Source organism: Cryptomeria japonica, chromosome 3 (assembly GCF_030272615.1).
Source record: "Cryptomeria japonica chromosome 3, Sugi_1.0, whole genome shotgun sequence".
NCBI lineage: Eukaryota > Viridiplantae > Streptophyta > Pinopsida > Cupressales > Cupressaceae > Cryptomeria > Cryptomeria japonica.
The window spans coordinates 867,473,672-867,487,204 of record NC_081407.1 but is presented as its reverse complement, the minus strand read 5'-3'; the positions used below and the strand labels follow the sequence as shown (position 1 = coordinate 867,487,204).

At 33.9% G+C, this 13,533-nt stretch overlaps 1 protein-coding gene across 1 annotated transcript; it reads left to right on the top strand.

The window, feature by feature from the left end:
- The first annotated feature begins 2,292 nt into the window (after window positions 1-2,292).
- On the top strand, window positions 2,293-9,387 carry LOC131061557 (putative ABC transporter C family member 15). Its single transcript, XM_057995287.2, has 10 exons — window positions 2,293-4,855; window positions 5,293-5,379; window positions 5,554-6,252; window positions 6,626-6,790; window positions 6,999-7,293; window positions 7,409-7,623; window positions 7,724-8,029; window positions 8,150-8,213; window positions 8,423-8,662; window positions 8,748-9,387. The coding sequence occupies exons 1-10, from the start codon at window positions 2,501-2,503 to the stop codon at window positions 8,849-8,851; spliced, it is 4,530 nt and encodes a 1,509-aa protein (XP_057851270.2). The 5' UTR covers window positions 2,293-2,500; the 3' UTR covers window positions 8,852-9,387.
- Window positions 9,388-13,533: the final 4,146 nt, after the last annotated feature.

Below are 13,533 nucleotides of genomic sequence, written 5' to 3'. Positions count from 1 at the left end.
TTGCCCCATGCCATAGAAGAACCGTACAAACTGTTTGAGATGTGCACAAGAGGCAAATCAATGGCAATCATCTCCCCAATGAAAACCCTAGCACCATCATTCAAGATCATAGCTTTCTTCAAATCCATAGTAGAAGAATTTGATTTGGTGTAATGAGGAGATAGGCACTTGGGATGAAGACCGAGTCACATGAATTGGTAGAGGCCAAAAGAGTGTAGAAGGTTGTGAAGTCATTCTAGTAAATAACTATTTTGTTATATATTAAAACTATTTAATAATTAATTTATTTTAAAGAATTAAAGGTGTTTTTAGATTAAACTTATTTTTATTTATTTTATCTAAGAATTTTAAAATATTATGTAAATTTATTACATTTTTAAAATACAATTCTTTTAATATATGTAAATTTTTATTTACAATTTACAGTTTTTTATTTAAATAACTTATATTTTTTAATTTTATAAAATAGTTAAATTGATTATATCTTCTTACAATTTGTTTTCTTAGTTGAGTTTGTATTTAATTTTTAAATTATTTTAATATATTATATATATTCATTTATAATTATGAACATCTGAATATTTTTATAATATTGGTAATTATATAGTTTTAATTTTGTAGAACTCATAAAGCATTTGTAATTTTATATATATATATATATAATATCGGTTAGTCAATAAATTTTTTATAATTTTAATTGCTTATTATCAATTATACTTGTTAATATTTATTTTTCTTTAAGATAGTATACTTTTACCATTCCTAAATCAACTAATCAATCTACCAAGCAACTATATGAACAATTCACTTAAATCACTTGTTTACCAATATTTAATTAAATACTATTCTAAGGAACAAATTCAACATCAACCCTTAAGGGTGAACTAGACATTAAAGCCATTGGAAAACATGAATGATGGTCACACATTCAATTCTTTCGGATTTACCCTCACATATATGAAGAGAAACTCATATTGATGAAGGTTATGCATATACTTCAACTATATCAATTATTGCAACTATGAACAAATCACTTAAATCATTGGTTCAAAAATATTTAATAAATATTTATTCTAAGGAACAAATTCAACATCAATCCTTAAGGATAGACTTGACATTCAAGCCATTGGAAAATATGGATGACAAACACACATTCAATTCTTTTGGATTTACACTTAGATATATTGAGGGTGCTTAGATGGATGGAGGTTATACATGTATTCCAACTATACCAATCATTGCAACTCTATGAGCAAATCACTTGTTCACCAATATTTAATAAAAAATTATCTAAGAAACAAAATCAACATCAACCCTTAAGGATGGACTAGACATTCAAGTCATTGGAAAACATGAATGATGATTGCACATTCATTTTTTTCAGATTTACTCCCACATGTATGAAGAGTGACTCATATGAATGAAGATTATACACATACTTCAACTATACCAATCATTGCAACTCTATCAAATCACAAAAATCATTTCTTCACTAATATTCAATAAATTTTTATTTCAAGGAACAAATTCAACATCTCTAGAGGTAGACTAGACATTCAAGTTTCAAGTCATTGGAAAAATCATTGAAAAACATGAATAATGATCGCAAATTCAATTCTTCTAGATTTACTCTCACATATATGAAAGACAACTTACAGAAATGACTATCCAATCATCACAATGACAAATACAAAACGAAAAGGCCATTATGCAACATCATTTTGTTTTCAAATGTACACGCTCAGCGAGAACGGTTATTCTGTTGGTGAGAGCGCTGTGAACGGTACAGGTACAATCCATATATGCAGAAAATAGCATTTATAAGTTTCTCTTAACCGATAGTTTTAGACGAAGGGGTAACCCAAACGTTCATTACCTTCCTTATTCCATGGATTTTGATGCTCTCTTCACAACAGTTCATTTAATGGCAACAGATTTTCATGACTTACGATTGGTTATATTGTGTATATATCATAGTCTGTTATGCATTGGATAGTGCCAAATTGTTTATCTGCTACTGATTTGCTCCGAAAAGGTAAAGAAAGCTCCAATTTTTACTGAATATTTGGATTATGATAACTCAAACTATTAAAACTTAATAAACCCGCGTTTTTTTAAGGGTGATTCTAACAGCTGCCAACTACAAAGGCGGAGGAGGTCAATCCAAAGAGTAAAGAAGATGATGCCAATTTAACACGATACAAGCTCGTACAAATTGCCGTCCTTAAATATAGGAGAATGAGCCTAATGACTACATTCCAGCTGGCTTTATTATTATTTATATCTGGTTGAATTGCCTGTTTTGAGTTTTTTGACTATAGTCTGATTTACTTTTGCATGCATGGTGAATCAATTAAATTGCAGAACATTCAAACAGCCAGCTTGAACAAATCTGTTTTGTTGATTGGGAAAACATGATGTCTGTAGGCAAATCTTTTGCTGTAGGATCAAGAAGTGGGTATTGAAATGAAGAAGCAAAACGCTTAGTGATATTTGTGTAATGGAATCCGTTCAGGCAATTCTGTTGTTGAGAATGGAAGAAGATAGCTATTGGGAAGTGCTTCAAGATATTGTTTTTGGGTCTTACTTTCGGCATGTGGTCGCAATTGTGTTTCACCTGATCTTTATCGTCTCTCTCATCCTTAGCCTTTGCTGGAGAAGGTACATTTTATTCTCTGTTTCAAAACCTGATTTTTCTAAGAACCTGCAATTTGGGGTTACACACAAAGTGGCCCTGGCTGGTTGTGTTTCTCTATCAGTTTTGTACACCATACTAGGCACATGGAGCCCTCTGTCTTGGTGGCTTGGGGAAAAGCCTAAAGATTTTGCAGCCGAGGAAGAGTATATTGTACAGGCCATATCTTGGGCTATAATCTCAGCTTATGCATATCACTCCGTCTCTAAAGAAAGTAAAGAGAAGATCCCACTTTTACTAAGGATGTGGTGGAGCTTGTCATTGATTTTATATGTGTTCTTCTTCTTCCTCAATATTAAAGAGTTCAAGGTAAGAAAAGGAACTGTTCTCAGTGTAATGGTGGAAGTTCTGGGTCTTGTATTTTCAATATTTTTGTTTTATGTCAGTTGTTGTGACAGAAATCTTGAAGGTTCCTTTGATCAAACCATTCAAGAGATTCAAGAGCCTCTCTTGAATGATATTCCAGCAAAACATGTAGACTGCAGGCCAAAAGTTACTCCTTATGCAACAGCAAACTTTTTCAGCCGGCTGACATTTTCTTGGATTAATCCTTTGCTTGCTGTTGGCCATAAGAAGGCTTTGGGCATTGATGATGTTCCCCAAGTTGCAGATGTCACAAGGGCTGCCGGAATATATCATAACTTCAGCAATCAGCTAGAGGCCGAAGGTCACAGGCAATCCATAGCAAGAGTAACATATCTTTTTGTTAAAAAGGATTTGCTTTTTACAGCATTTCTGAAGGCACTGAATAGCATTTCATTATATGTGGGTCCATATTTTATAGATAGCTTTGTTCAATGTCTTGCTGGACAGAAACTATTTGCGAGTGAGGGCATTGTTCTAGTTTGTGCATTTCTTCTTGCACAGCTTGTGGCATCTTTGACAGACCGTTATTCTCTTTTTGTAACAAACCACATGAGCATACGCATTAGGGCAGCCCTTACAGCCACTATATACAGGAAGGGTCTGATGCTTTCCAGTCAATCAAGACATAAGCATATGAGTGGTGAAATAATTAATTACATGAGTGTTGATGCTCAGCGTATTGGGGTTTTCTGTTGGTATGTGCATGACATTTGGATGGTACCTTTTGAAGTTGTTTTGTCCATGATTATTCTATATCAGAGTTTGGGATTGGCATCACTTGCAGCATTGGCTGCCACAGTGGTAGTTATGATAGCAAATTTCCCTCTAGGAAAAATCCAAAAGAAAAATAACAAGAAGATCATGGAAGCAAAAGATGAAAGAATGAAGGCTACATCAGAGACGTTAAGAAATATGAAAATCTTAAAATTGCAGGCGTGGGAGACCAAATTTCTACAGAGGCTACAAAGTTTAAGGAAGGAAGAATGCAATTGGCTGAAAAAATTTGTCTACACAGCAGCTGTGACAAGTTTTACATTTTATGCAGCACCAACAGTTGTATCTGTGGTCACTTTTGGTACTTGTGTGTTGATGGAAGTGCCTTTAACAGCAGGTCGAATTCTATCTGCACTTGCAACTTTCAGGATGCTGGCGGGTCCAATATACGCTCTTCCTGACTTAATCAATGTGATTGCTCAAACAAAAGTGTCATTAGAGCGCGTTACTTCTTTTCTGCAGCAGGAAGAGGTGCAACAAGATGCTGTAGAAAAGGTGTCGAAAGAAACAACTGACATGGCAATCGAGATCAAGGAAGGGGTATTCTCTTGGGATCCTTCTTCTTCTTCTCCAACCATAAGAGGCTTAAATGTCAAGATAGAAAGAGGCATGAGAGTCGCTGTTTGTGGAACTGTTGGGTCTGGAAAATCAAGTCTCCTATCATGCATGCTGGGGGAAATACCTAAAATTTCTGGTACTCTCAGGATAAGTGGTACCAAGGCATATGTTCCCCAGTCTCCATGGATACAAAGTGGAAAAGTTGAAGATAATATTTTATTTGGAAGGGAAAAAGACAAAACTATGTATGAGATTGTGCTGCAGGCTTGCGCATTGGAGAAAGATCTGGAATTGTTGCCGAATGGGGACCAAACACAAATTGGAGAAAGAGGAATAAATCTGAGTGGTGGGCAAAAACAAAGGATGCAGATTGCACGGGCTTTATATCAAGATGCAGATATCTATCTTTTTGATGACCCATTTAGTGCCGTTGATGCACATACTGGGACACATATTTTCCAAGTAATTTTATGTAGCCTTTATAAGAGATAGCGTATTATTGCAGTTGTTTTTGGATTAGATTGTGTTAGAGATTTTTTCATCGTTGTTTCGGATCACATTCTATGATCTATCGTTAGGATGATTATAGAGAGCTTTTATCTCCTTGAGCTCTCTATTATCATCCCGATGATGGAGTGTGATTTAAAAGTTGATGAAAAAATCTCTAACACAATCTAATCCAGAAATAACTGCAATAATTCACTATGAATTGTGAAAACTTGATATAATTAGGAGATAGGTTTTTAACTTTTTTTTTGGTTGTTTACATAGGTTACAAATTTACAATGCAGGTATGCATAACATTATAGAGAATAAGATTTTGTTTGGATAATGTGTTCTTTACTACTTTAAACCATTTGATTCAAACTAAGTAATACTTGATCATTTTCCTGTTTCAGCAATGTCTACTTGGTATTCTGGGTTCAAAAACTGTAGTCTATGTAACTCACCAAATGGAGTTTTTATTTGCAGCTGATCTCATTCTGGTACGTTTATATTTCTCTATTTACTATTGAGTTGAATACTTAAATATGAAAAGTTACAATTGACAGCTAGTAGTGGACAGAACTAGGTAATGGCTTCAGGAATCATATATCCTATAAAAGAAACAAAAAGATCAAAATTCTAATCACAAAGGACATTTTTGTAACATTTTTTAGGTAATGAGAGATGGTGAGATTACTCAATCTGGAAAGTATGATGATATTTTAAAGTCAAGCTCAGATTTTGAGGATCTAGTTGGTGCACATCAGAAAGCAATGAAATCCATTGATGCTATGGAGAAATCTGAGACCCTGTCATCAAATGCATTTGTTGAAGAATTTTCATCTGACAATACAGCTAGTGAGAAAAATGTAAACCATAAACAGCTCCAGAAGCAGGGTATTGCGCAGAACACACAAGAGCTAGAGGAAGAGAACGAATCAGAAAATCACAAGTCAAAAGAAAAAGAAGAACAACGTTTACAGCTTGTGCAAGAAGAAGAAAGAGAGAGTGGCAGGGTAAGTGGGTGGGTGTACTGGTCTTATATCACTGCTGCATACAGTGGTGCTTTAGTGCCTATCATCTTATTGGCACAAATATCATTTCACATATTTCAAATAAGTAGCAATTATTGGATGGCATGGGCAACACCTACAACAAAAGATCAGACGTCCCTTGTTAGCTACTACCGCCTAATTGTGGTTTACATTTCTTTAGCAATAGCAAGTGCCTTGTGCATTCTTGTGAGGTCCAGTGTTACTTCCCTAGCTGGATTAAAAAGTGCCAATCGTCTTTTCAATAATATGCACAGGTGCATGTTTCATGCACCAATGTCCTTCTTTGATGCAACTCCGACTGGGCGTATCTTGAATCGGGTCAGTTGATCTTCCTGTTTTAGGATTTTTTTTGTTTTTTTCAAAAGGAGTAAAAATTTATTAATCATAGAAGAAAATTATAAAACAAAAAGATCATCAATGATATAACTGAAGTTTTGACTTCTCATCGATGAGGATTGCTGTTATTTATTTAAGACAATGAAATAGTGAACAAGCTGTAAACAATTCTCATCGATGAAGATTGTTGTTAGTCATTAGAAACGATGCAAGCTGCAAATGATCCTATCAATGAGAAATCAAAACTTCAGTTACCCAGCCATAAATGCCATGTTGCATCCTGATGACTGGATACCATTTCCATAGTACACAGGGTATCTAGAAGCCTTACAATTCAATATATATTTATTGGCAGGCATCAACCGATCAGACTTTAGTGGACCAGCTCATTCCTTTTCAACTAGGAGCTTTAACTTTTTCAGTTCTGCAGCTTTTGGGGATTATAGTAGTCATTTCTCAAGTTGTATGGCAGAGTTTTATTATGTTTCTGCCTGTGCTTGCAATTTGTATATGGTATCAGGTATGTCTCTGTTCACTTGTACCTCATCGCTAGTTTTGAGAAAAGATAACAATTTGCTAGAAAGATTTCTCTAAGAGCATTCCTCATAATTGCATAAAGGACTTTATCATGACTGTTATTTCTTTGAATGATTTTGATTCTTTGGTTTTTGATCTTATTGATTACAAATGAAAGTAGTGTAACTTTTTTTCACTCTTATTGCATGCAGCAATATTACATAGTGACTTCTAGGGAACTCTCTCGGTTGATTGGAATTTGTAAAGCTCCAATCATACAACATTTTGCAGAATCAATCTCTGGAGTATCCACGATCAGAAGTTTTGACCAGGAGTCTCGATTTATGAATACAAATCTTGAAATGATTGATGGATATTCCAGACCCAGCTTCCATTTCAGTGGGGCTGCAGAGTGGCTTGGCTTTCGGCTTGATCTTTTGTCAAATCTTATGTTTGGATTCTCTATGGTGTTACTATTTTGGTTGCCAGAGGGTTTAATTAATCCAAGTAAGTAACAACAGGATTCACTTGGTATTAAACAATTCGATGTGACACCAAGTTGAACAAATAAGATGTATTCTTCAATTGAGACATGAATGCTAACCAAATGGCACCTTAACAGGCATCGCAGGGTTGGCAATAACATATGGTTTCAATCTGAATTCGACACAATCCTGGGTGATATGGAATTTTTGTGAAATGGAGAACAAAATGATTTCTGTAGAGAGAATCTTCCAGTATTCATCAATGCCTAGTGAGGCTCCACTGGTTATAGAGAAGTCTAGACCAAGCTCTGACTGGCCATCCAGAGGAACAATAAGTATAATTGATCTACAGGTCTGTACTTGCAGTTGCCACTAACAAACTATTTATCTGCATACATATAATCTATTGCTTCCATTTTTACTAATACTTCATCTTATATTCAATCCATTAGGTGAATTATGCACCACAGCTTCCACTTGTATTAAAAGGACTTACATGCACTTTCCCTGGAGGGAAGAAGGTGGGAATTGTAGGACGGACAGGCAGTGGAAAATCTACTCTTATTCAATCACTATTTCGAATCGTAGAGCCAGCACAAGGCAGAATAGTCATCGATGGAATTGACATTTCAACAATAGGTTTGCATGATCTGAGATCCAAACTAAGCGTTATTCCACAAGAACCAACAATGTTTGAGGGTACCATAAGGACTAATCTAGATCCTTTGGGTGACTATTCAGATGCACAGATTTGGGAGGTTGGGTTTATTTAAATACTTAACTTTGTCTATTCCTTAAAGAATATAAGCAGTGCTCAAGAGTATAGGCACTTGGGTTCTTATAAATGAAGATTTACTCTTCTTTTTCCTATGCTCCAGGCTTTGGAAAAGTGCCAGCTTGGAGAAGTTGTCAGAGAAAAACCAGGAAAGCTTGATTCTCTTGGTTTGTCTCTCCCTTCTACTATTTTGGGATTAAACTGTGTCTGATTTGTTTAGTATAACGTTTCGTATCACATTCTCTACATCAGAATAGTGGAGAGGTAAAAGAAAAGCAAAATAATTTCTAGATAATTTGTTTAGTATCAACATAGTAACTTTTTCTTCCCACATAGAACAAATTTCTAAACTTTAATGGAATGATCCACTATGCAGTAAATGAAAATGGAGAGAATTGGAGTGTGGGGCAAAGGCAGCTTGTCTGCCTGGGAAGAGTACTACTCAAACGAAGCCGCATACTGGTCCTTGATGAAGCAACAGCGTCAGTGGACACCGCAACCGATTGGATTATTCAGCAAACCATTAACAACCAGTTTTCTGGGTGCACCGTCATCACCATAGCACATCGAATTCCATCTGTCTGTGACAGTGATTTGGTTCTAGTATTGAGTGATGGTATGAAATTCTAACCTCTCCTTTTCTAAATTCTAATTTCAAACAAATGTTCCTTGTCCCGGTTTTTATGACTACCCTGAATCAGGAAAAATTGCTGAATATGACACTCCGACAAAACTACTTGAAGACAAATCTTCACAATTTGCAAGGCTTGTTTCAGAGTACTCCCTCAGATCACCTAATCTGTAAGGAAGCATTCATCTCTGATCGATCAGATGCAGAGCAATCAAGTTTTCTTGCTTTGAGACCATGTGTTACAATCCACATGTGCTTCTAAATAGGATGAGCACTTTGATCTAAACCCTAGAATCCCCAACTAAAATACATGGAGATGACCATGGTAGAAGAAACTCTCTTGAAATAATTCGATAGGCAGCGCTCAATATGTTCTTGATATATTCATATTCTTTGAAATAAATTTTCAGATTAAGATGTTGAGCCTGTTCTTACCAGCCAAACTCAGAGATATAGAACAAGCCAACCAAAACAATGTGTGTTTTAAGGTGGGCTAAACTTCACTTTTTTAATGATTTCTGCATCTTGTGAGTTCAGTACTGTGAAGGCAAGTTTAGTTCATTCAGGAGGCAAATGTTTGAATCCAACTGTGGCACTTGCAGAACGAACAGGATATGCACCATAGTCCATACAAGCATCCTATCCCCTTTTTTCTACTTTTTATGTTAGCCTTTCTTAAAGTTCTTTTGATATAGGGAAAACATATATATATATATGAAAAGTTAGATCTTTAATATTCGCATCAGGTATCTATTATTAATCATCTTATTTATTATCATTTGCTCCTCTTTTTTTTTTTTTTTATTGGAGAAGATTTGAATTCATAATCATTTAGGTGACTACAGCATGAACTTTGCCATTAAATCAAATGTCTTTTTTTTAATATTGTTTGTGAAAATTGAAAAACTTTATTATTATTTAGGTATAAAGCTTTTTATAAAACAACCATTTTTGTACTACTCTATAGTTTATATTTTTTAGCCATAAGATTTTATTTAAATGTTTTAATGGAAGTTGAATTTAATATAGTATCATATTTTAATAATTATTATTAATTAATATATTTTCAATTTATAATTTTGAAATAGAAAAATGGTTTGGTTTAGGATTAACCTAGACCAATCTAATCACATGTGTGCAAATGAGTACAAATTAGATAAGATTACATTTTAAATATTTGTACTCACCATTTTTAATGATTTATTTGATGAAATTTTGGAATATGAAATGTGTTTCCCCTAAAAATATGATTACCCTATCATGCAAATGCTTTAGATTCTACATTGATCCTGTGTATGTTACGGGTCAAGTTTGGCCACTAAGGTTAGATCAATGATCACAAACTTGTCAAGTTCCTCCAAACTTGACCCTACTTACTATATAGCACTAGTTTGTCAATTTTTTGATAAGTCTTTGTCTACTTTACTTTTATTATTGATATGAGACCTAGTGTATTTAGAAATAACTTTGGAGGGTTGTAATTTTGCCATAAAGGGGCAAATTTACCCTTGAAAACGAGTACAAAGATTTGAAGATAGTAGGCAAAGACTAGATAAGATAATGTATGCAAATTTGTTACTCTTTTTCACAAATTTTAAATATATCACTATTGATTACTCTTTTAGTTCTATGAAATGAGAAGGAATGCTTTGTAGCATGAGAAGGAACACTTCAACATGTGAGGATGAAAAATGAATGCAATTAAATGTCTTTAAATACTATAAAATGGCATGAGACTCTCCAAATCTCATGTTTGGTCATCTTAGAGTGGGGAAATGAAGAGGGCTAGTGATCCAAATTTAGATTTTAAAATTTTAAATGGGTGGGGATCATTTCAATAATTATGAGGTTGTACAAAGTGGGAAAATGAGGGAGGAATAATCTAAATTTGAAATTTGAATTTCAAAGGACTTGTGACTACATGATTGGCCCTCTAATTATGGAAATGGCTCTAGGTAATGAAATAGTTAGATGTAAGTGGTTGATAGCTACAAGAAGCTAGGTGCATAGATGAATGTGACAAATGTAAGGATAAGGAAAATGCATATAAGAACATCTAGATAAGGATAGGATGGGGGCTATGTACATAGGGACATGTATGTATATGGAAAGGTAAAAGCTAGGGAAATGAACCCAAATTTGTATAATATTGTGTCATTTATGGATCTACAGATATCAAAATATCTCATAAAATATGTACATTTTACTCCCATTTTAAGGTGCATGCGAATCCTAAATGATCAAGCATATCAAAATGTGTAGCACTCACAAACATGTGTGTAAAGTAAATATTCAAACATCAAAGTATAAGAAAGTGGGTCCATATAAATTAATTGGCCTTACATGGATGTAATTACGTAAATATATATTTTTATTATGTGCTCTCCATAATGACCTACTAACCAAAGAAAAAGAGTATGCAATGAGTAGCTTATATTTCACAAGTAAACATTAAGTACAAAATAGGAACTTGCCAACCATCTAAGACATGAATGATAAGAAAGGAGTGAAAGTAAAACAATTTATTCAAAAGACAATAATGTTGTTTTTGGTATTTATAGGATGTGAGAATTTTTTTGGTGACTAAAACTACAACATACCATTCTAGAATGCAAACACTAACCACTAACCTAAGATAATATATTCAAGCTTGTACAAGCCAATTTCATGATCAAAATGTAGGTGAGGACCATTTGATAAAAGTGGGATGACACTTCTACTCTTGAGTTCTATAAATCTCAATAGGGCATTCTTAGAGACCTAAAAGGATGAATGCAAGCTAAATGGTCATATGGACTAACCAAACCATATTACATAAGAACACTCTTAACATAGGTTGCTAGTCCATGTCTCTATATTGGTTTATTGAGCTTGTGGATAATGAATCTCTTAATTAATTAGATTATAAAATAGGTTATGGTGTAACACTTAAATAATCTCTCAATGTGAAACATGTATGACTTCATGTGTCACTTGTACCTAAGAAACTAATAGTATATGCATAGCTCTCTAAATTTCACTAACTAATGAAACTCACTAAATATTAAAAAAAGACATATGTATAATGTTGAGTGTATACAAATAATAAGCATAACTAATAAATAGGGTAAAAGAACAATGTTGTGTCACACTTTTATAAAGGAAGCGGCCAACAAAACTAAAACTGTTTAACTTTGACCGCATAAAGTGGCATTTCTAAATTGAATTTCAAAATGATGTAAACTGATCAAATATAGAAATAATAATGAAATTTATGTCTGTTATTTTTTAAATTTTTAAAAAATAAATTTGACATTTGTTTTATATATTCAAAGACAGATTTTTTATTGCTGAAAAATGTTGAAAATCAGGGGTTCTAGTCGGCATCACCAAACAAAATGAAAACGAACTTATTTTTTCTTATTTTTATTTTCCAAATAGAGGACATATATATGTAGTGTGAAAAAATAAAAAAATAAAAAAATTGATGTATATTTTTCTCGTTATAATATTTTTAAGTCCAACATAGCTAAATTTGGTAGTTTTCATTCGATGTCACCTTTTGTCTACTAAATCTATAATTATCAAAAAAGATATTATACCCTTTTGGAGAATATTCTCTCATCTAGTGAAAAATATATTTTTAAAATTTTTAAATATCATTTAATATTTTTTAATTTCTAATTAGCTTTCTTTTTAACTTAAAAAACCTACTCGCGATGCTTAATTAATAAAAAAATATTAAAATTAATCAAAATACTAAAAAAATTATATTTCTAGATTCATGATTTCGAGCTCTACAAAAGGGTATTTTTTATTTTTGTAAAAAAAATATTTTGCTTGAAGAAAAATTGACTAGAAGTGAAAAGTTTCAGAAATACAAACAAAATAGGTGATTTGGTTGTCACGTCACCTGCCACATAGGTGAGTCCGAGCTGACTGAGTTCGACCGAACTATTTTGATTTTTTTTGAAAATTTCTAAGCTCAAGCGCTCACAAAAATTGGGATAATGTAGCCAATAGTCCAATCGAACTTAGTTCGGCCGAACTCTTGGTGCCATTTAGGCGCCACGCCAATGACATGGGGTGCCATGTGGTTGGGTGGTAGTCTGACCAAACTACCTTCAGTTAGCCCCAAGTGCGACACAACTTCATGCTTTTGCCCAATAATTTATCAAAATAAATGCCCCTATTAATGAAATTAGAAAGGTTAACATTCCCCTTAATCTAAGGGAGAATGTGAAATGGAGGGAGTCCAAGGAGGGGTGGATCAAGGTGAATTTTAATGGGGCCTTGAGGTAACCTTGGGTCAAGGGGAGCACAATGTATAGCTAGAGATTATAATGGTAGGATACTCGGTGAAAAATTAGAACATTCAAAGGTCACAATGAATAATGATGCAGATTTTAGAGTAGCATTGTTTGATCGCCGATGTAGGCAAGAGGTTAGGACAAAGAGATTACATCTCAAAGGGGATTCACTTGTAACAATTAATGCAATTAGACAAAATTTTATCCCAAATTGGAAATTAGATCTAAATAGTTGAGACTAATTAGGGAAGTAATTAGGAGGTTTGATGAGTTCCAAATAACATATATGTCAAGAGGGTAATCGAGAAGCTGATGACTTGGCCAAGAAAGCACCTAAGCTAGAGAGTGGGTTCAACTAAGGTGTGAGGTGGTAAGGGTCATGTTGGTATGTGTTGGTGATTGGGACATTAACCGATGTGCTTTCTACTCTTATCGTATTAGGTTAGGTGTACATTATTCCATTGGGCATGGAGAGGTAATGTGAAATGGGTAGGGCATTAATAAAGGGAGGTGGTTGAATTTAAAGGAGATCATATGACAACAAGATGGTGCAAGGATAGGTGAGGT

Bases quoted from the DNA above. Each gene is read 5' to 3' on its own strand.
- LOC131061557 (XM_057995287.2), top strand. From the start codon at position 2,501: ATGGAATCCGTTCAGGCAATTCTGTTGTTGAGAATGGAAGAAGATAGC. The intron at 4,856-5,292 runs GTAATTTTATGT...TTCCTGTTTCAG, and splicing joins CTGGGACACATATTTTCCAA to CAATGTCTACTTGGTATTCT. The intron at 8,663-8,747 runs GTATGAAATTCT...ACCCTGAATCAG, and splicing joins GGTTCTAGTATTGAGTGATG to GAAAAATTGCTGAATATGAC.